The 21,583-nt window shown below is 51.4% G+C and overlaps 8 protein-coding genes across 8 annotated transcripts; all 8 read left to right on the forward strand.

Annotated features, from left to right (window-relative positions):
* Positions 1–1,070: 1,070 nt before the first annotated feature.
* On the forward strand, positions 1,071–3,230 carry BO88DRAFT_476082 (MFS transporter; the record flags this gene model as incomplete). The annotated part of the gene is made up of 6 exons (XM_025711914.1): positions 1,071–1,317; positions 1,446–1,545; positions 1,607–1,619; positions 1,690–1,907; positions 1,958–2,508; positions 2,571–3,230. 6 exons carry the CDS (start codon positions 1,071–1,073, stop codon positions 3,116–3,118), a joined length of 1,677 nt encoding a protein of 558 aa, XP_025557439.1. The 3' UTR covers positions 3,119–3,230.
* A 1,542-nt stretch (positions 3,231–4,772) lies between these two features.
* On the forward strand, positions 4,773–5,786 carry BO88DRAFT_420179 (terpene synthase metal-binding domain-containing protein; the record flags this gene model as incomplete). The annotated part of the gene is made up of 1 exon (XM_025708430.1): positions 4,773–5,786. The coding sequence occupies one exon, from the start codon at positions 4,773–4,775 to the stop codon at positions 5,784–5,786; it is 1,014 nt and encodes a 337-aa protein (XP_025557440.1).
* Positions 5,787–6,170: 384 nt separating this feature from the next.
* BO88DRAFT_409058 (uncharacterized protein) lies at positions 6,171–6,644 on the forward strand. The gene has a single exon (XM_025707861.1). It carries the CDS (start codon positions 6,258–6,260, stop codon positions 6,636–6,638), a length of 381 nt encoding a protein of 126 aa, XP_025557441.1. The 5' UTR covers positions 6,171–6,257; the 3' UTR covers positions 6,639–6,644.
* A 599-nt stretch (positions 6,645–7,243) lies between these two features.
* On the forward strand, positions 7,244–9,432 carry BO88DRAFT_439289 (S53 family peptidase). Its single transcript, XM_025709710.1, has 5 exons — positions 7,244–8,290; positions 8,342–8,474; positions 8,520–8,613; positions 8,663–8,963; positions 9,014–9,432. The coding sequence occupies exons 1-5, from the start codon at positions 7,410–7,412 to the stop codon at positions 9,342–9,344; spliced, it is 1,740 nt and encodes a 579-aa protein (XP_025557442.1). The 5' UTR covers positions 7,244–7,409; the 3' UTR covers positions 9,345–9,432.
* Positions 9,433–9,799: 367 nt separating this feature from the next.
* Positions 9,800–11,105, forward strand: BO88DRAFT_476092 (glycoside hydrolase family 131 protein; the record flags this gene model as incomplete). Its single annotated transcript, XM_025711915.1, has 3 exons — positions 9,800–9,905; positions 9,966–10,099; positions 10,185–11,105. The coding sequence occupies 3 exons, from the start codon at positions 9,800–9,802 to the stop codon at positions 11,103–11,105; spliced, it is 1,161 nt and encodes a 386-aa protein (XP_025557443.1).
* Positions 11,106–16,301: 5,196 nt separating this feature from the next.
* BO88DRAFT_476106 (putative MFS peptide transporter) lies at positions 16,302–18,434 on the forward strand (the record flags this gene model as incomplete). Its single annotated transcript, XM_025711916.1, has 7 exons — positions 16,302–16,602; positions 16,650–16,763; positions 16,816–17,038; positions 17,086–17,457; positions 17,502–17,656; positions 17,713–18,138; positions 18,190–18,434. The coding sequence occupies 7 exons, from the start codon at positions 16,302–16,304 to the stop codon at positions 18,432–18,434; spliced, it is 1,836 nt and encodes a 611-aa protein (XP_025557444.1).
* Positions 18,435–18,699: 265 nt separating this feature from the next.
* Positions 18,700–20,173, forward strand: BO88DRAFT_198655 (NAD(P)/FAD-dependent oxidoreductase). Its single transcript, XM_025701849.1, has one exon. It carries the CDS (start codon positions 18,831–18,833, stop codon positions 20,028–20,030), a length of 1,200 nt encoding a protein of 399 aa, XP_025557445.1. The 5' UTR covers positions 18,700–18,830; the 3' UTR covers positions 20,031–20,173.
* Positions 20,174–20,316: 143 nt separating this feature from the next.
* Positions 20,317–21,354, forward strand: BO88DRAFT_458829 (SDR family oxidoreductase; the record flags this gene model as incomplete). The annotated part of the gene is made up of 3 exons (XM_025711071.1): positions 20,317–20,612; positions 20,698–20,823; positions 20,889–21,354. The coding sequence occupies 3 exons, from the start codon at positions 20,317–20,319 to the stop codon at positions 21,352–21,354; spliced, it is 888 nt and encodes a 295-aa protein (XP_025557446.1).
* Positions 21,355–21,583: the final 229 nt, after the last annotated feature.

A 21,583-nucleotide genomic window follows, 5' to 3' on the forward strand; every position in this document is an offset into this window, starting at 1 on the left:
GTAGCAAGAGGCAAACTGCCTGAACCCAAAGCGCCATGAGGAGAGCTATCCTGCATCTCCCAGTCCCTTAAGACTAGCCTTATCATTCCCAATGCGACACAGTCCACATAGGACATCAATCCGGCTCTTCATACTCACTCGAGATTGCCATTCGTGTTCGTACAGAGGCAACCAGCAAAAACAATCGAAGCGACAGCATCAGCTTTGCCTTGGTTTACTGGCGGCAAGCGGGGTACTTCGTACCGAGTAGTGATGGGTGCTGTGGACCTGCCTGTTACGCATTGATGTTATGTCAAACTTTTTCCCAGTCTTCCTGCGGCGCATGAATCGTGGAGTTTATATAGGGCCCAGCAACTCCCCCTCCTGTCGTCCCACGGCTTTCCTTCCCATCCCATTCCTCCCGGTCTTTCCTCTCCACATCTCGACCCATCCTGAGGTAGTATTTTGTTACTCCTCTTCTTTTGTTGCAAGTTTGATTCCTGTTTTGCGACCGAATCAACTAGCATTTCTCTTTCAAGCGTGTCATCTTTTGGACTACAAAAGACTGTCAATACCCGGCTACCAGGCCGAATTTATATACGAAACAAAAACTATTTCCGAGCGTTTTCTGTGTGGTGTCGTCACAACACTAGACATAGTCATTCTAGGACTGAAAGACGGACACGGACACTCCGACCACGCGCCCAAGCAAAAACCCAGAGAGCGACTTGTTTTGTGATTATTCCATTGCGCCAACTACCATCGCGATCTCCCTTCGCACCTCGGTTGCCCTTATCTGCACGCCTGCCCGCCATTGCACTCCCTAGCGTCTGCCCTGATAGCGCCCTGCGACAACCTCTTCTACTCACGGTCTAGGTTGTAAGAACAGACGAGATTCGAACCGTTTTTTCCCGAGCAGCAATCCAAACAGTCGAATTTAGCCCCGGCGACAAGGCATACCGTGCCCTATTTAGGTCCCCGGCAAACAACCCCAGCGACAATTTAGGTCGATACGTTTTTATCTTTAGCCACGCGCCACATCCCACTCGTCGTTACCCCCTTGCGACTTATCTCCGGAACGCCTGATCAAAATGGGTAGCTGGTGGAAAAACTGGCAGCGAGACCGCTCGCAGATCCCTGAGGTCGTGATCCCTCTGGCCGATGCCCCCAATACGACTCCCCAAACGGAGAAGGATGCCGAATCCAATATCGACAGCTTAGATTCTCAGGAAAAGGGTGCTGCTTCCGCACCCGAAAGCACTACGCTAACCCTCGAAGCCCTGCGTGCAGAAGTCGACTCTGCCGTCTCTGCATCGGGCCATAACTCTGTTTATGATCGTATGTTCCTGTTGCCTCGTAATGGGCGATCTTCGACCCCCAAGGAGCCGGCTATTCTCTCTCTCCCAGCCAGGACCCCCTCCTATCATTTCACCGAAGGATCTGGATGTCTGACTGGATGATTGCAGGCAAGGCCAAGATTATCAACAAGGCCATCCAAGATATCGGCATGGGCCGTTATCAGTGGGAACTTTATATCCTCTGTGGATTTGGTTGGACTGCTGACAAGTGAGTCGAATGATTCCTTGGATTCGTTCAAGTTGTTGCGCTAACAAGTTTCTTCCTACAGCCTCTGGCTACAGGTGAGACCACAGGGATAATTTTCTGACGCTGTCGAGTGAAGTGCAGTCGAATTAACCCCGTTCTACGTAGGGAGTTGCTCTGACTCTAACCCCCTTGTCTATGGAATTCGGCATCTCCGAATCCTACGTTCGTTTTACTACTTGCGCCTTGTTCGTTGGTCTGATCGTTGGCGCCACTTTCTGGGGTCTTGCATCTGATATGATTGGACGTCGATTGGCTTTCAATACGACCCTCTTCTTGTGTGGCGCGTTTGGTCTCGCATCGGGCGGTGGTCCCAGCTGGGTTGGGTATGTCCCCGCCTACCCCTGAAATGTCGCAATGGCTAACAGAATATCAGTACCTGTGCCCTCTACGCTTGCTTGGGATTGGGAGTAGGTGGTAATTTGCCTGTCGACGCTGCCATCTTCCTCGAGTTCTTGCCCGGTGCTTCAGGAAACATCTTGAGTTCACTTGCCACATTCTGGTCGGTGGGCACCTTCATTGCCAGTATGCTGGCCTGGGCTTTCATCCCCAACTACTCTTGCTCCGACTCGACCAACTGCACCAAGGAAAACAACATGGGCTGGAGATACCTTGTCCTTTCTCTGGGTGCCATCACCATGGTGTTCTGGATGTGTCGATTCTTCTTTTTCAAGCTGTACGAATCGCCCAAGTTCCTAGTCGCCAAGGGCCGGGATGAGGACGCAGTCGCAGCTATTCACGGTGTTGCCCATCATAACAAGAAGAAGACCTGGCTCACGGTGGAAATCTTGCAAGAGATCGGCGGAGCTACCGAGGATAGCAAGGAACAGAACCTTTCCTCCACGCAAATTCTGAAGCGCTCGCTGTCCAAGTTTTCCGTGCAGCAGATCGGACCTCTGTTCTCGTCCAAGCGTCTTGGAATCACCAGTAAGCTTTTCCCTTAGATCCTCAGCAAATTTGCCCATCAAGGACTAAACGATGAAAACCAGCCGCTCTCATCTGGCTCTGCTGGACCACCATCGGCATGGGATACACCCTCTTCAACGCCTTCCTGCCCCAGTACCTCGGCTCCTCCTCTTCTGTATACATCACCTACCGTAACTACGCCATCACCTCCGTGACCGGACTCTTCGGTCCCATTCTCGCCCGCTACATGGTCGACGTCAAGTACGTCGGTCGGAAAGGTACAATGGCCCTGTCGACGTTGATCACTGCTGTCCTGCTCTTCTGCTTCACGGCCGCCAAGACATCCGACACTCAACTCGTGTGCTCTGCTCTCGAATCCTTCACCCAGATGATCATGTACGGTGTGCTGTACGCCTACACCCCCGAGGTCTTCCCCGCTCCCAACCGTGGTACCGGCTCGGGTATTGCCAGTTGCTTGAACCGCATTGCTGGTTTCTGTGCTCCTATCATTGGTATCTATGCTTCTGCGAACCCCAGTGCGCCTATCTATGCTTCGGGTGCGCTGTTGTTGGTTTCCTTTGTGGCGATGGTGCTGCTGCCGATTGAGACTGCCGGTAAGCAGAGTCTGTAGAGGGCTCTTGTTGGGGATATGTACATGATAGAGCATGGAAAGATCGATATGTCTTTCGGTTGATACCACTGTTCTTATGTATCTATATGTTGTTATGACTGAGATAGCGTGCATGATTGGTTTTTTTGGTAGAGAGGATAGAAAAATAGATGGACTTTATGATTCTAACTTAAATCAGGGACATAGTCCCCCAGCTATGCTTGTAGTACTCAAATGTGCCGATTAACTTAGCAGTATATTTTGTGTACGTGCGAGCCACATAATGGCTATCTCATCACCGAAGTTGCGCAGACTAGATTAGGCAATTCTGTCATTACTTCGATGAAGGATAGAAGTAAGGGTTTTAGTTGTAACATAATGCACAGTACTACTCCCAGTAGATCCGAGGCACTACATGTACCATCTTGGACCATCAAAGCGGTTGTGTAATCATGTTGCTGATCGTATCACCGCCCCCTTCGATCCGTAGAACACATTCTCCGTTCAACAAAATACGTTTCTGTGCCGCATTCGTATGCCAGAAGACTTAGTCCGTACTATCCCTGGCTGGAGTTGAACTTGACGTGTTCTGGAAATATTGCGTATGTCATCCACCCGATGTGTTGGGCTCAGAGTTCTGTCACGGGAATAATATGCGTCCGCGTCGGCAGTAAGGGGCGAGGCGCAGGAAATGAATAGATGCTTGCCAGTGGCTGCCTTTGATCATTTGCAGTAGAAACTTATGCCGATGAAATTCGTTGCTGTAGGTAGCTCTATCGAGGATTGATTAGAGTTTACTCCGCCCTGAATGGGGTGCAGGACAAAAATCCCCGTGTATTGAACCACAGTTGCCTTGAAACAAGTGAGTTTAGTAGAATTTCAGAGCCCGCATTCCGTGGGCACATAATAGAGTAGATCAATTCAACAATGTGTGTAACACAACTTGGATGACCAACAGGTGTGGAGTCCTTTGTCTTCACCTATGATAATGATTACTGCGTCGTCGAGATCGGCCAAATTTCAGTGGATATCTACCCTAACAGCTCCTTGCAATCTCATAGCCGCTGCTGAGATAGTAATAGAGTAATATTGAGAGCCATGATCCGGTACGTAGCGAGACTTCAACAGATGATGAACATTGATGATCGGGGAAAGAGTAGTCACTATAGAAAGGGGTAAGAATGAGATTGTGACAAAATAGGCATGGTCTGTTTGTGAGAGGTTGCACAGCAGGGTACCAGAAAGAAAAGGATCTGTTGATCTATATTTACTGAATAGGGACGTGTACTTCTCCCCTCCCGCATCCGGTGACAGACATCGTAGTGGGGGTACTCTATTGGACGCTAGTCAAAATAACTGACGTCTCAGGATTCCAATGACTGACAGTGTGTGGGATGACGACAGTACATAGGACATCTACTCAATATTTAGGGTAGGGCGACTTGCGAATAACATATTTACTCATCTTTGGTGGCCCCTTTCAAGGGGCTCATCTATTCAAGAAATCCGTCAATGGGAAGTAATAGAACTATAGGCCAAGCGTCAGAAATACATGGACTACTGTATATAGTGTGGAAGTAATCCTCCTCTCGGTAAGTCACACCAGGAAATTATCATAAGTGACTATTCGAGATTACACATATCTCCGAACGTTAAATATCATTCTGTACTTGACATGGATCGACGCACCCTGGAAGCTCAGCTTGGCACTATTAAGGTTCCTATAGTGCACATCCCATGGGCAGGAGAGATCGCAGCAGATGTGCCCCAGCTCGAAGCCAGAATGCTTGAATGGGCCGATCAGAAGGGCTTGTTGGTCGACGTAGCCTACCGCGAGCGAGTGAAGCGCAGCCGTTACGCCTGGCTAGCAGCCCGGTGCCATCCCAAGGCGGCACCCGAGCTTCTGTCAGTCATCTCGAAATTCTTCGTATGGTACTTTGTCGTGGACGATCTCTTTCTCGACAGGGTGGACATTGTGACGCCAAACACACTCTCTAACCTGACCGCCATGATCGACGTGATTGATCTTAACCGTGCAAGGCCCGAGCCTGTATATGGCGAACTGGCGTTGCTTGACATTTGCCAGTCATTACGTCAACTGTTATCAGCGGAACATTTTCAGCGTTTCGCTCAGGGAATAAGACTTTGGGCCACGACTGCCGGCTTACTCATTCTGTATCATCTCCAGGAGAAGCCGGTAGGGGCGAGCCAATTTGAATCCATCCGCCGCCATACAAGTGGCGCGGACGCTTGTCTAGCGTTGGCAGATGCATCGAATTGTGGTCCCGTCAATCCAGAAGAGTTCTATCGACCGGATGTGCAGAAACTTTGTCGCTATACGAACAAAATTATCTGCTTGGCAAATGATATCCACAGTTTCATTGTTGAGGCACGCCAACCGGGTCAATTTTGGAACATGGTGTACATTCGAGCGGCTGACGGTTACACCTTGCAGGAGAGTGTTGACCATACAGCTGCGAGTGTATATGAAGAGCTGGAGAAATTTCAGAAGCTGGAATACCAGATCTTGCAAGATGCAAGCCCACAATTGTGTGGCCTTGTGGATGGTTGCAAGCAATGGATCCGTGGGTATATGGACTGGGTGGCGCTGGATACTAAGCGCTACCAGGCGGCATATGCTGTTGGTGATGCTGATGATCGAAATGTTCTTCGCACCCGTCACGTGTAAGCACTGTTCGCAGTCCCTTCTAGCTGACTTTAAAGGTGACCATGTCTACATGATATACGATTCTAAAGAGCTGTGATGTTAGAAGTTGGGCCAAACATGGACAAGAGAAATGTTTCTGTGGTTCTGTCTTGGAAAGTAGGTAGCACTAGCGCTCACGTCAGCATACACGATCTGTCAACGAGGGCGAATCAAACAAAGACATTTGGTTTGTATACAGGCATATTGGCCTTACTGCTATTATTAAATGCAATACTATTTGTTGTCAACTTAGGCAACAATTCATTTGGAGAAAGCCCTAAGTGAATGTATGTTAGGCTCCCATCATGCCACAGTATTTATATGTCATGCAGTGCAGCTATGGTGCCATGACCAGACACAACTCAATGACCATCAAGTTCTACAACTATTTACACATCTATACATTGCGAATTGCCCCAAGCGCCAAATAGGATACTGCAAGACTCACACACAATGTCCTCCACCACATTTGCCTCCGAAGCCACCACCTTCGAATCGGCCCTAACCAGCCTCTTCAGCGGCCCTCCTGAGACTACCGAAGCCGATCTGGCCAAGCTCTTCACACCTACTTTCACACAACGTGACGATGAGACAACGCGCGACTTCCCCGCCTTTGTTGCACACATTAAGTGGCTGCGAGGAGTTCTTCCACCAGGAAGTGTGACGCTCAAGATTACGCAGTTCCTGCGCGACGGGAATCAATTTGCGGATAGACACAGCTCTACCATGACGATGCCAGATGGAAAAGTGGGCGCCGCAGAGACGTTTATGTTCGGGGAGGTGGCGGAGGATGGGCGGATCGAGTGGGTGGTGGAGACAGTGAAGCGGAAGTAGTGGAAGTGATGATTGGAATAAGTCCGGCGGGATAAGGTATTATTCTTGTGTGATTGCTAAGAGACTTGATCATTGTTCTAATTTGAGTTTGATTGCGATTACTAAATTTTAATATCCGAGTGAGAGGGAATCAATGGCGTTATCCAGGCAGCTGCATACAATACTACATTCCCCTCACGGTTCGCATCACCTCACGAGGGAAATCTGGCCATCTCGGCAATCGATGGTATCATCCAAGCGGGTTCCCCTCAATTATAGTCTTGATAAGCCACTATTGCTGCAGAACGCCTATCTGTGCCGTTAGTGTCTCCATAGTGTCCGCAATGCTTTTTCTGCCGATTAATTTATTGCCAGACGGACTCCGTCGCTCCTCCGAATGCCGGGTGCCGCGGCTAAGCTCTGCTGTAGCTTGCATTTGCTGCAGGAACATCTGCATCCTCTCAAACTTTTCAGACGTATCTGGTCTTCATTCTCGTACTGAGATGCAGTTATTGTATTGTAATTCGTCCCAGTATAAGCTTTCTGGCGGCTTCAACCTTCCAGAGGAATAATAGGGTTGGCGGGAATGGCTTCACCGCGTCCCTGCATGCAAGGGATGCATCATGCACCGTGACCTGTTCCACCACGCCGGAGCCCGCCCGCCCTCCGACGGCCCAAACCCACTGCAGAATGGCTTGATCAAATTACTCGATCTATAATAAACAGGCTGTCCCTCCTCATTGTCTGTCCTGCTCTCCACCCAGGGTCGTTTTTGCTTTTTCCTCCTCAGCCATGGTCGCCTTCTCCCGCCTCTCGGCAGGCTTCGCCCTTGCTGCCCCTGTGCTCGGCAGTGTCGTTCTGGAGACCGTCAAGTCTGTCCCCAGTGACTGGAAGCTCGTTAAGGCTGCTGATACCAGCTCAACCATTTCTCTGTCTGTTGCTCTGGCGCGTCAGAACCTGGACCAGCTGGAGGAGAAGCTCCTGGCTGTGTCCACCCCTGGCAAGGACACGTACGGCCAGTTCTTGGATCTGGACGACATCAACGAGCAATTTCCTCTCGCTGATGACGCTGCTGTTGTTTCTTGGTTGAAGAAGAACGGCGTCACCAAGATCCATAAGGAGGGTGGTCTGCTGAACTTTGCGACCACTGTGGGCACAGCGAATCAGCTTCTCAACACCACCTTCTCGGTGTACAAGAGCGGATCTACCCAGAAGCTGCGCACGACGAAGTACTCTGTTCCGGATGATTTGGCTGGGTCCATTGACCTCATTTCGCCAACTGTTTTCTTTGGGAAATCTAACGCTGCCCGCTCGGCGGCTGTGCGTTCTTCGCAGACTACCAAGGAGAGCAGCAGCAAGAGCAGTGATGTGTGCGAGTACATCACCCCGGATTGTCTCAAGGAGCAGTATAGCATTGACTACACGCCCGAGAAATCTTCGGGAAGTCGTGTTGGGTTTGGCAGTTTCCTGAACGAGTCGGCCTTGTACTCGGACTTGGATCTGTTCACCCAGTACTTTGACATTCCGGAGCAGAGCTTCACTATTGAGACCATCAACGGGGGAATCAACAACCAGGAGAATGACCCTGATGGTGAAGCTGACCTCGATGTGCAGAATATCGTTGGCATTTCTCATCCCTTGCCGGTGACGGAGTACATTACTGGTGGATCTCCGTGAGTGTTCCGAAGACGAGAATCATAATCAACGCTAATCAGGTGGGTTAGTCCGTACATTCCCGACGTCGAGACCACGACCGACGAGAACGAGCCTTACCTGCAGTACTACGAGTATCTGCTGTCCAAGACCAACGACGAGCTACCGCTGGTTATCAGCAACTCGTACGGCGATGACGAAGATGTAAGCATCCCTACCTTCCATAGAAAATGTCTGCTAACAGGTTAGACCGTCCCCATTGCCTACGCCACCCGTGTATGCAATCTTATCGGCCTGATGGGCGCACGCGGTATCTCCATTCTCGAGTCCTCCGGTGACTCCGGTACGCTCTCCCCATATCTATTGCATCAATCCCGTACTAACAAATGCAGGTGTTGGTGGCGCATGCATGTCCAACGACGGCACCGACAAGACCGAATTCACCCCCATGTTCCCGGGAACATGTCCCTACATCACTGCGGTCGGTGGCACCCAAGACGTGCCCGAAGTCGCCTGGGTGGACAGCTCTGGCGGCTTCAGCAACTACTTCTCGCAGCCGTCATACCAATCGGACCAGGTGGGGACCTACCTGGACAAGTACATCTCGGCGTCGACGAAGAAGTACTACGAGCAGTACACCAACTTCAGCGGTCGCGCGTTCCCTGACGTGTCTGCGTTTGCAGGCTCTCCTTAGTATGTATCAATTTCAGAGGAGTGTATGGGCATCTGCTAATGTGTAACAGCTACTTGACTTATATCGATGGTGAACTCGGCCTTGTGGCGGGTACTTCTGGCGCTAGTCCTGTGTTTGCGGGTGTCGTCGCGCTGCTGAACGATGCCCGTCTGCGGGCTAACAAGACATCTTTGGGCTTCTTGAACCCATGGCTGTACTCCAGCGGCTATAAGAGCTTGAACGACATTACCAGTGGCGAGGCCGTGGGCTGCCAAGGAGATGTGGAAGGCGCTGGAGTGATCCCGTGGGCGAGCTGGAATGCCACGACGGGATGGGATCCGGCGACAGGGCTGGGAACGCCTAATTTCGCCAAGCTGAAGGAGGCGGTTCTTGCGTTGTGAGCAGGATACAATTAGGCACCGAGTGGACATGCTGGAGTGGGCAAACATGTGCAAGGCGTTAACTTATAATAACCTGTGTGTGGACTAGACAAGCATGGACAGAGCACAACCAATTAGCGTCTGCATAGTTGCTACCCTTAAACTAAAGATAATCAATCGATTACCGCTGTCAGTCTCAAGTCGGTCATGTCATGGACCCTGTTCGATCAATTTGAAACAAGCTTAATCTAACAGCGGCGGTGATGAAACCGCCAGCGGATACTTGTTTCAGTTTACCCGCAAGCCTGTATCCAGCATCCAAGCCCTACTTAAACCTGTCAATGCCCATGATTCCATTCTCTCTCTAACCACCATTCTTTTCTTCATTGTGCCGGTCACATCCATTCTTTACTTCCATTCTATTCTTTCGTCTACTTTCACCAGTCACTCATTATATATACCACGCAAGTATCACCATGAAAGGAGCCGCCTTCCTCGCCTTCCCCGCCTCCACACTGGCCGGATCAGTACTGTGGAGCGGAATCTTCAACTCGTCCTATACTGTCGCTGACTTTGACGAATGTATTGCCCCTACCGTGGACCCTAATATCCTATATGGTACTATATACTAAATAGAGATAGGGTCATGGAGCAACCAAATCGCCCCTTGGCAATGGTACATCCACGGCGACGGCGAAACCTCGGAATACCTAGCCCTATCCAGCGACTACAAGAACCCAGCAGCGAGCGATGCCCAGGGTCTGCGTACCAGACTTGTACTCTTCCCCATATTCTTTAACCCATCACTCAGATCCCTACTATAACAGTGAGCTAACCCGTCCCCCTCCGGGGATAAAACAGGATAACACCTCTTTCTGGGAAGGCCAAAGCATGCAACGCACCGAACTCATCCCCCAAATGTCGCCCTCCAGCTCTGCCTCCGACCTGGGATCCGGCCACCTGTACTACCACTTCTCCCTGAGCGCCAGCAGCACCAACCCCCCGTCCTCGTCAAGCGAGCACCAAATCGCCTTCTTCGAGAGCCATTTCACGGAGCTGCAGTACCAGGATAACACGCTGAAGTGGAATGCCGGAGGAGATACGCATTACTCTGTGGAGCTGGAGACTGGCAAGTGGTACAACTTTGCGTATGATATCGATTTTGATAATCAAAAGGTTGGGCTTTGGGCATCGAATGGATCGGATGCTTTGACGGAGGTGGTGAGTCCTGTAAGCGCGAGTGCGAGCTCCAATGGGGAGGATTTCCATGTCGGTGTGTTGAGTTTGACTGGTGATGGGACCGAGGATTGGTTCTGGAGTGGGGTTTATATTGAGAAGGGCGATTTGACGAAGAGTATTGGGGATGGTAGCAGTGCTAGTGCTAGTGGTAGTGAGAGTTCTTCGACTACTACTGCTGCTGCTGCTGCTACTACCTCTGCTACTTCGTCCGCTACTTCTGCTGCCACTACGTCTGTCGAGACTACCACTGCTGTCGCTGCTACCCCTACTCAAAATGTGGCCGTTGCTTCGTCTTCTACCAGCGCTGCTTCGACGACCTCGGCTGCGACTACCTCCAGCTCTGAGTCTACTGCCGCGGCTACCCCCTCTGCCTCTGCCCCTGTCATCGCTACGCCCTCTGCTGCTCCCTCTGCTGCTGCTGCGTCTGGATCTGTCGCTCTTCCCGTGCCGACAACCGCCTCTGAAATCCTGACTGATGTGCGCGCCCTTTTGACTGCCCTTCTGACTCGGCAGGGAGTGCATGCTCGTGATTTTACTGTTTAGACAGTAATCTTGATTGATGGATGATTGTATAGTGTGGTCGAGGAGATTGTATTACTTAGTGTGTTTGGTGTGAATCTTAACCTGTTGAAATGGGTATTACCACACGAGTGTCTCTTTCTTCTGACGGCCGTTGATAAGCTGCTCCGCTTGATTCTCTACCCATCGCTCAATCTGTGAAGGTTAGTAAAGTGATATTCCAGACCGGGTCGGAGACACGCACATTCGTAAACTTGCTCGATAGCCATACTGCCACCGTCAACAGCAGTAGAACTCCTCCAATGAGAGGATACCAGCGCCATGAAGGGTTGTCGCTGAGAATATCCACGTTCATACCGAATAAACTCTACTCAGTTAGACTGGACTTGTCAGTTGGGTGTGGTATGCTCACCGACGCAAATGTCATGGGAAGAAAAATGAACTACCCATCCGTTAGTCGAAATAGTTGAAATAAGAAAGCAGACATACCGTAATCCAACTCAGCCGTTTCATACTCGTCGCCAAACTAGTCGACCGGTGCGCCTCATTAATTGACACCCACGCAAATTCCTACCAATATTAGCCGTGCGCTCATCAACTGCCATAAGGGAAGCGTACAATCTGCAGCAAATCGCGCACCGTCTGCTCTAGCTTATCAATCTGCCCCGATATCTCTTTGTCTAACCCATCTATCATACTCTGCATCTTTTCACTAAACTTGCGCGTCTCGCTGAACCGCTGGTACTGCGTGACAAAATACCTTGCCTGGCTAAGCTGCTCGGCCAACGATGCTTGAATTTGCGTCCATTGCTGCATGCTTTCTGCGATGGAGTCAATAAGGCGGTCATCTTTGCCTCGGGCAGTCAATTGATGTGTTCGCTGCGTAATAATCAGCAGTCGCCCAACATAAACCTTCTCAAGAACATACCAGCCGTCCCAAGTACCCCCGAGCCTCCCGGCAAAACGCAATCCAGTCGTCCCGCCATGTTTTCATAAACAGCTGCACCAGCTCCAGGTCACTCTCAGGGATCCATCCATATGGCAGGTTGCTGAAGTAGTGGATAGTCTTCTGAGGCGCTTCCAAAACGGCCCATTCGATAATTCGGACCTTGCGGTCGTCGTCCTGGTCGTCGGTAAAGGAAGTCCCGATCTTCATGTCCAGGCGGACAAACAGTGAGAACGTTCGACAGGGACTTTTATTCCCGAGAGAAAACTGCAACTCGTTTGGTGTATCGGTCAGTTGGCAATATGTGTTCCAATAATGATTTTCCCGGAAGAGTCTGAATTGCATCAGCATCACGTCTTCATAGAGTCATTATTCGCTTGACCAACTAACAGAAGATGTGTCTCGTCCGCCGTCTTCGGCATTGCCTTTATGTCTTGGTACAAAGTATCTTCGTTGATCCAACGCGCCGCACGCCGTCCATCCCGGAAGACCATGATATCCACAGCGACGCTTGATTTTAGCCCGCGGCTGTAGCGCCCATCGAAGCCATCGTCAAGTGCCATCATTTGCCTCCGATGACTTAACAATGCTGTTAACGTGGCACGATCACCATCCGGGATAGTCATATCCATCACGGGGATAGAGGCACCATCGGTCCGGGTGTGAGCCAACAACAGATTCGCTGATGCTCCGGCCGTGCTGCAGGGACCAAACCAATCGCCGTTTTCCAGCCCATCCACACCAGCCTTGTGTTCTAGAAGAACGGCGACGGTCGAGCGATCAGCCTGCTGCAGCGCCCACCTCATCAGAGGAATCGGACTCGATTCATCCTCGTTACTCAGGTCTGGCTTGTATCGCTCCAGGAATGGTTTCAGCAATCGAGCTCGGCTCTCTTGGACCATCAGCTTTAGTGACACAACATCGTGCTTACGATCCGCGTCGTCCCCGCAGCCAGACATCAGCATGTCCGCTATATCGTAGTGCCTCCATTCAAGCGCGTACACCAGCGGAGTCTTCCTGTAACGATCAATAGAGTTAGGGTCTGCCCAGGTCGTCTTTAATAGCTCCTGTACAAGCGCTGTATCGCCGCGTTCACTCGCCCAGGCTAGAAAGGTTCGTCGGGCCTTGGTCATGGGCTCCACCCCATGTGTCGGTCCGATAGCGGCGAGCCACTGCTGAAAGTCCTCTGAATGCTGTCCGTTTGACTCTCGTCTCTTATTATGGTTACTGATGACCCACCAGAGTGGGATCTGCCCCTCGTGGTCGTGGATATCGGCGCTAGCCCCGTGCGCAACCAATGCGCGCACGGTATCCAAGTGCCAGCTTTCGGCAGCCCATGATAGCGGAGTCCGACCCCGACTGTCCTTGCTATCTGGATCCGCTCTGCCAGTGGATAGCAATAACAGCACAATCGTGCAGTGTCCTTGTCCCGCTGCACGTGATAATGGCGTACGACCACGGGAGTCTGCGATATCGGAGGACACTCCCTTCTTCAGAAGGAGGTCTACCATTTCGCGATCCCCACCTTTCACGGCCCAGTGGAGAGGTGTTTCCCCATGGTGGTCACCAAGATCGGGATTGGCACCTCTGTCCAGGAGATACTGCAACAGAATATCGCAACGCTCCCGCTGTTCTAGGGACTGGACCTGTGAGAGATCACAGGATGCGGCCCAAGAGAAGGCCGTCCGACCGGTCTGGTCTTGGACGTTGGGGGAAACGCCATAGAGGAGGGATTGAACTTCGGGAAGCAAGCCTCGGTGGGCGGCCCGCATAAGCTGGTCAATACGGTCATCGTCCAATTCCAAGTAGATGGCTGCAGGAGACTTCTCCATGCTTATGTACATTAGTTAGCATCAGCGGAGGAAGAGGTCTCCGTGGGATGAAGCGATGGAGTCAGCCTCATCCTCGCGGGGGCGTTCCCCGCCGCTTATTGGTCGGAAGATCAGCATAGCGGCATGGCATCCAAGAGCCGTCCAGAAAATATATCTGGAGTCTGTAAGGCTGATACATGATGGTACTTGGGGGAATATGAAGTGACCAGACACTCTCCAAGTGTATCCGTTGTCTCTATGACCAAATCTTAGGCCCTAGGGCAGGCGCTTGCTGGGGAAAACACGCGTAATGCGTCCAAGCTAGTTGACTAGCGCTTGTCCACTGCTGGGACTGAAGCATGGACTTCAGAGGTGAGATATCGGCAACTAATGTGTGTCGGCAGTCGGAATACTTCCGAATGCTAGACCGTCATTAGGATGGCTTGAGAGTCAACAATATGAAGCTTAATCGTTTTTCCGCAGGAATCAGAACCCCGGAGTAAGGCGTGCTTTTCCCTGCAGAATGCGAAAGGTCGAGCCAACCCCACATATAAGTAAGGTTGAACTGCCCGTAGCAGCCGGACCTAGTGTCGTGTGCCAGACGCAGGCGTCAAAAATCTGAAGAAACATGGTGATGGTAACCTTGATAATGCTATAGAGGATGGCGGTACACGTGAGCCAATTTCTGCCCCAGGCCATACACACGTGACGAGAACACAACAGCGGGATCTGGAGGGGAGACTAATCCAAACTGAGACTAAGTCAGGCGTACATGAATGCTTGATAGGATTCCAGTACGTAAAGGTTTGAGAGGCCACGAGGGACGTGCCCATCCTGGAAGCATCCCCGAACCGTCTACAGCAGCTGCTCGAACCATCAGACCATTGGTGCAGCTATCAGTCCAGCCTGATTATTCCGGTTAGCTACGGAGTGAGATGCCGGTGGATAACTCAGGCGTCTCGTTTGGACACTACTGCATCAAGGTGAGCGCAGCAGAAGTAGCAGCAGGCGAAGATACCCTCCAAGGGACGGAATCGAGCTGATAGCAGCGAGAGTCTATCCGGATAATTCTTTTCGGCCTCCACCCACTTGGCTTCGTCGAAGCTCCACTGCCAAGATCCGCATAGTCTTGGCATTTTTTTAATTCTCAAATATGATTGGTTGCGGCTGATGCCGTTATCAGTGCTGGCGGTGGTGTCATCTCCGGCTTGCCTCTATCAGTTTCATATCTTTTGACTCCCGGTATCTCATTTTATTTCCGCTTCCTTCATCAATAATATACCAGTCGTACTTTCCATGGTTCAGGTTAGTTTATCTTCTGAGACATCATCCGGACCAGTCAGAGCACGCAATGCTTGGCCCTCACTGGACCTCATCCATTGGCCAACTCGGTCCCTGAACTTGCTTTTTTTCTCCATCCTTCCTGTTACAGTCCCCCCGAGCCAGCCTTATCCCCAGCTCTCTCGGTGACTCCGAGTCTCACGCCTTTTCAGCCAGCATGCTTGCTTTTTTCCAAAGCCTTGTGCGTAGTTGAGAGCTGAGATAGAACAGATGCCCCCTATTCACCATGTCCATCTGCCACCCCTGTGCCTCTCCATGAGAGACGCGTGGGAGTGCGGGGATTGTGGAAGATCCCACGGTTGGACATCCATCCGGCTGCATTAGCCACTTCACTTGCCGCGTTGGCGAGAAAGCTAGATAGACTAGTTTAGCCAGTGCCATCAGACCTGACTAGTGGTCCCGTTCCTATTCAATCCGCTCTCAGATAGTCCGATAGCAGCGTCGCTTCCCACCGCGATGAATCCACGATCTTTAGTGGAAGCTAATCCTGCTCGTCCGCCACCATGCAGGGACTTGGACAAATGATCGCGCGTATTTCAGATAACTCTCCCGTATGGACGTAACCTCATTTGCCCACACGGCTTCCCCCAGTTTCTTATCCACTCCAGACCACATGCCACTCGGGCTGCAACGGCCATGTTTGCCACAGAAACATGGAACAGAGCAGGTCCGGGTGCCAGCTGTGTGTGTTCTAGATGGACGCTAGAACCTCCTTGGATAAGCCTCCCCACTGCCTGGCCGCATAGACAGCGGCGACGAAGTGCACCAACCCATCGCGTGATACTGGCTGTAATGCAAAGTAGATAGTGGCTACCATCCACATTGGGTCCCGATCTCCGACGCTGCACCGGTGGGAATTAGGCCTTGGCACTAGCCAGCTTCGAGACATCTGGAGTAGTCTCCGCGCACTGATAGTGGCCCCGAAGCGAGCCTGTCGCAGCTTACCCAAATGCAACACCCAACCGGTTCACTAGGTCGCTTGTCTCTCGGCTGCTTCTCGCCTCCCATGCCTTTATTAGTCCCTTGCTCCCCAGGCTGTTCCCATTTTTTCTTGTGCGATCGTCTTTCCCATCCATTCTCTATCCCTCCAGTCAGACCCTGCCAGGGCCCGTGTTCGCCAAGATGAGTGATCCCGTTGGCGCAGACGATCTGGTCTATGTCGCACAGGCCCATGTTCCCCAAAAGGAGATCCAGGCAGTCGAAGAGAAGAAGGAGTCTCATCTCCCTATCAACGAGAAAGAAACCGCGGTGGTGTCGGCCGTACCATCTATCCACAATGTCCACGATGATGGGCGCGAGTATCCCACCGAGGAAGAGGAGCGGACTCTGCGTCGAGTCTCTGACACGGTCAGCTGGACAGCTTACACGGTCGCGTTTGTCGAGCTGTGCGAGCGCTTCTCATACTATGGAACAACTGCAGTTTGTATGTGTAGCAGGAGGTTGTTGAAAGCTGTGACTAACCCTGATTAGATGTCAACTTTATCCAGCAGCCTCTCCCCGCCGGCTCCACCACGGGTGCCGGGTACAGTGGACAGTCGGGTGCTCTGGGCCAGGGTGAACGGACCTCCACTGCACTGACTACCTGTAAGCCTCTTCTAACATCGCGAATATGGAAGCTATGCTAACTGACTCTCAGTCAACACCTTCTGGTGCTACGTCATGCCCATCTTGGGTGCCTGGATCGCCGATGAATACTGGGGTCGTATGCGAACCATCCAAGTCTCCATCGGTTTTGCTATGCTTGGTCACATTATCATCATCATCTCCTCTATTCCCCCGGTTATTGTACATGCGAACGGTGCATTGGCTTGCTTCGCTGTTGGTCTGGTGATCTTCGGTATTGGTGTGGGTGGATTCAAGTAGGTGCCGTCACTCCTCATTGAGGAATCAAGCCTAACTGTCACAGATCCAACATCTCGCCCCTGATTGCCGAACAGTACAAGGAGACCAAACTTTTCATTAAGACTATTCCCAAGACTGGAGAGCGTGTTATCGTCGATCCCGCACAGACCATCACTCGCATTTTCCTATACTTCTACTTCATGATCAACGTCGGCTCCCTTATCGGATCCGTGGCCATGGTGTACGCGGAGAAGTACGTGGGATACTGGCTGGCGTTCCTCTTGCCCACCATCATGTTCGGTATCTGTCCAATTGTTCTTTTCTTTTGCCGCAAGCGGTACACTGTGACGCCCCCCACTGGATCGGTTGTGACCAAAGCCTTCCAGCTTTGGAGCCTGGCTCTCCGAGGCCAATGGTCCTGGAACCCTGTCACTTTGTAAGTCATTCCCAGATACTACTGGGACTTTGCTGACGGATCAGCTACCACCGCTGCCAATCGACGGAATTCTGGGACAGCGTCAAGCCCAGTCGCCTTGCCAACAAGCCCAGTTGGATGACGTTTGATGACAATTGGGTCGAAGAAGTGCGTCGTGCCGTCAAGGCCTGTGCTGTCTTTGCCTGGTACCCTCTTTACTGTTAGTGTCCCCATCTCGACCTGAAGCCATATGGTCTTTCTAACTGATCCCCGCAGGGCTGGCCTACGGACAAATGACCAACAACCTGACATCTCAGGCGGCCACCATGCAGCTGCACGGCGTGCCTAACGATATCATCAACAACCTGGACCCCCTTGCCCTCATTATCTTCATCCCGATCATGGATCAGTTCTTCTACCCGGGTCTCCGCAAGATGGGCTTCCACTTCACCCCGATCAAGCGTATCTATGTTGGATACCTGCTGGCCTCCGCATCTATGATTGCCGCTGCCGTCACTCAATACTACATTTACAAGTTGAGCCCATGTGGCGACCACCCCAGCACCTGCGACGAAGCCGCTCCCATCAACGTGTGGGTGCAGGCAGTGCCTTACGTGCTGATTGCCTTTTCGGAAATTTTCGCCTCGATTACTGGTTACGAGTATGCGTATACTAAGGCACCGAAGAACATGAAGAGTTTGGGTAAGTTCTTGTTCCTTCATATGTCAGGGATAAGCTACTGACAGTGTCTAGTTCAATCGCTCTACCTCTTCATGAACGCCATCTCATCTGCCATTCAACAAGGTCTTACCGCTCTGTCGACCGATCCCCTCCTGATCTGGAACTACGGGTTCGTCGCCGTGCTGGCTTTCGTCGGTGGTAATCTCTTCTTCCTCTGCAACTTGAAGTTGGATAAGGAGGAAGACGAGTTGAACAACATCGAGGAGTCGGCGTATCTGGGACGCAACGCGGGTGAACCCGGAAAGATTGAGGCGTAGTGATCATGGTGTATGATTTATGGTGATGGATACAATGTATACTTAATGCATGACTTATGTTAAACTAATACTATTGACGTTTGATAATACATCTCACCCACTTTCAACCTCCATTGACCATATTTAAGCGGGTCTACTATTAAAGTAGGTTATGACATCATTCCGTCCACCCGTCAACGTTCCGACGGATGTGGATAGATTTGTCTCAACCCGACACTATATATAGCTCCCAAGACTTGCTAAATAGTACTAGTATACGAGGTGACTCAACATGAACCCGCAAAGCACACGCGGCCATGATCTTGGCTTTCGCCATGCCTTGACTATTATATATCAACGAATCCCAACTACTTACCTGCAAGCCACCCACAAAACATCGCAGCTACTACCACCACCATGCAATCCACCCAAGACCCCGCCGACATCGCCATCATCGGCGCCGGCATCGTCGGCTCAGCCCTAGCATACTACCTCTCCCACAACAACAAAACCAAGAAAATCATCCTTCTTGACCGCTCCCTAACTCCCCTCAACGGCTCAACCGGCCACGCTCCCGGCTTCGTCGGCCAATACAACGACAGCGCCATCCTCACCCGCCTCGCCAGAGATACCGTGCAGGAGTACACCAAGATCCCAGGCGGCTTCGACACCATCGGCGGGATTGAGCTGGCTACGAGCCAGACAGGCACAGAGCGTCTCCAGCGTCGATATGATTCGGCCAGAGCAGCAGGCCTCCCTGCGGACCTCATCTCCCCGGAGGAAGCATCTCGCATGGCCCCAGCGCTGATCAAGAAAGAGGATGTAACCAGTGCGTTGTACTTTGCTAGCGATGGAGCAGCCAATGCTACGCGTATTACGAGATTCTATCAAGATGAAGCGCGCTCTAGGGGCGTTAATTGTATCGAAGCAGATGTCACTGGTATCCATAAAGATAGCAATGGTCGCGTGGACGGTGTGAACACAGGTACAGCTGGATTCATACCCGCGAAAACCGTCATCCTCGCTACGGGTATCTGGGCACCGGAACTTCTTCCGGACATTGCTACCCCTATCCCTATCGTCCCTGTCGCTCATCCATACATGTACGGACCTCACCACGACCAGAAGAAGGTACCATCACCATGGATCCGCTGGCCCGACCACCACGTCTACGCGCGCGACCACGGCTCCTTCTACGGCCTCGGTTCATACAACCATGCCCCTGTCGCGCAGGAACCAAAGGATACCGCCATCGGCGAGTGGATTCCTCGGTTTGATGCTACATTGAAACATGCACTGGGATTCATCCCGCCCGAAACTGGCCTCACTCCTAGAGAGACATTTAATGGAATTTTCTCCATGACGCCAGATAATCTGCCCCTGGTGGGTGAGATTCCTGGGTTAGATGGTGTGTATCTGGCTGCTGCGGTGTGGGTTACGCATGCGGCGGGGGCTGCGAGGTTTTTGCGTGATTTGTTGGAAGGGAAGGAGGTGGATAGGGAGATCAAGGAGGGGTTGGATCCGGGCAGGTTTGCGGGGAGGGATGGGAAGACACTTAAGGAGGTGGCGTTGGGCGGGTATAATGAGATTTATAGGGTTGGTGCTGCAGAGATATAATTGGGGAGATGCTGTGTTGAGTGCAGATTACCCCCTCTCGGAGATATCGATGATACTAGATGATGACAGGCGCCCATAAGCACCATAAAATACTTCAGTCATTATAATTGGCGATCCCGGCTAGCCTACATAGATCCTTGGAATTTGGAATATGCCGAACACGGGGACTTAAGCGCTTAACTCCGGTGTCTCCGTGCAGCTATTTGTCACCTTATAAGGCATGTACCTTCTCAGAGCTTCGTAGGTTTTCATTATATATCGCTCCCATACAAAATAACTATACACAATGCGAACAGAACCTTACCAAACATGGCTCATCACCGGAGCCTCTTCAGGCCTAGGAAAGGCCATTGCCGCCGAGGCCCTTATCGCCAATCACAGGGTCATTGGCACGACGCGCGACATTGAAAAGGCCGAGACTTCTTATCCTGAGTTCGCTCCCAATGGAGGAATCTGGGTATGCCTGGATCCTGCTCAGCATGATGCGTATGAGCGGTTTTCGGTGGTAGCTGTGGAGTATAATGTGGATGTGTTGGTGAATAGTGCGGGGTATGCGTTTATTGGGGCGGTGGAGGACACAAGGTACGCTCTTGCTTTAACAACCTTTCCTGACATATGCTGTACTTTACAATGATGTGTCTATGGAACTAGCTGATTCATTCTTTAGTGAAGAAGAAGTCCGCGCCCAAATGGAAGTCAACTTCTACGGCCCCCTCCGGGCCGCGAGGGCTTGTATACCTATTATGCGTGAGAAGGGGTCAGGACATATTATTCTCATTAGTAGTGGAGCTGGGTATGTCAAGTTTACTTGTTCGATGAAACCATACCCAATTAACAACACTGATCCAAAAATTAAAGTATCATCGCCCGACCCGCCCGCTCCACCTACGCCGCCAGCAAATTCGCCATCGAAGCGATCTACGAATCGCTCTCCCAGGAAGTGAAACCCTTTGACATCAAGGTTCTGATAGTCGAACCCGGTGCATTCCGCACGCCCTTCCCGGGTCGACAGGTCTTTCCTAGTGGACCTGGATTGGAGAAGGGATACAGTAGTGTGTACAAGTATACGCCGGTTGAGGAGATGATGGCGTTATCGAAGGATATGAACTCGACGACGAAGTGGATTAAGGGCGATCCTGAGAAGGCGGCTAGGGCTCTGGTTGTAGCTGTTGATAATGGGTATGCTGGATATGGGTTTTTGAGGATGCCGTTGGGTAAGGATTGTGTGAGGGTGTTGGAGGAGAAGATTGCCGCGTTGCAGGCGGATTTGGAGGTTACTAGGGAGGTAGCGATGGGGACTGATGTTGATATTGATGAGGAGTGAGGTGTATACAATTCAAAGATTTGTGGCTTGTTGTATCAAGAACTGGGGTGTTTATATCCTCCTGTTCGAGTCTGATAAAAACACACTATGTGTAAAGTTAGCGAGTGCTTGTTGAGTAGTAGCTAGATTGCCTACCGAATTAAACAGTATCTAATCTAGCAACCTGGTTGCCTGCACTACGGATGCACAAATGCCTCCCGCGAACCCTAAATTATTAGTCCGGTTTAGC

Source organism: Aspergillus vadensis (assembly GCF_003184925.1).
Source record: "Aspergillus vadensis CBS 113365 unplaced genomic scaffold BO88scaffold_38, whole genome shotgun sequence".
Lineage (NCBI taxonomy): Eukaryota > Fungi > Ascomycota > Eurotiomycetes > Eurotiales > Aspergillaceae > Aspergillus > Aspergillus vadensis.

Bases quoted from the DNA above. Each gene is read 5' to 3' on its own strand.
- BO88DRAFT_409058 (XM_025707861.1), top strand. From the start codon at position 6,258: ATGTCCTCCACCACATTTGCCTCCGAAGCCACCACCTTCGAATCGGCC.
- BO88DRAFT_439289 (XM_025709710.1), top strand. From the start codon at position 7,410: ATGGTCGCCTTCTCCCGCCTCTCGGCAGGCTTCGCCCTTGCTGCCCCT. The intron at 8,614-8,662 runs GTACGCTCTCCC...TAACAAATGCAG, and splicing joins CGAGTCCTCCGGTGACTCCG to GTGTTGGTGGCGCATGCATG. The intron at 8,964-9,013 runs GTATGTATCAAT...AATGTGTAACAG, and splicing joins GCGTTTGCAGGCTCTCCTTA to CTACTTGACTTATATCGATG.
- BO88DRAFT_198655 (XM_025701849.1), top strand. From the start codon at position 18,831: ATGCAATCCACCCAAGACCCCGCCGACATCGCCATCATCGGCGCCGGC.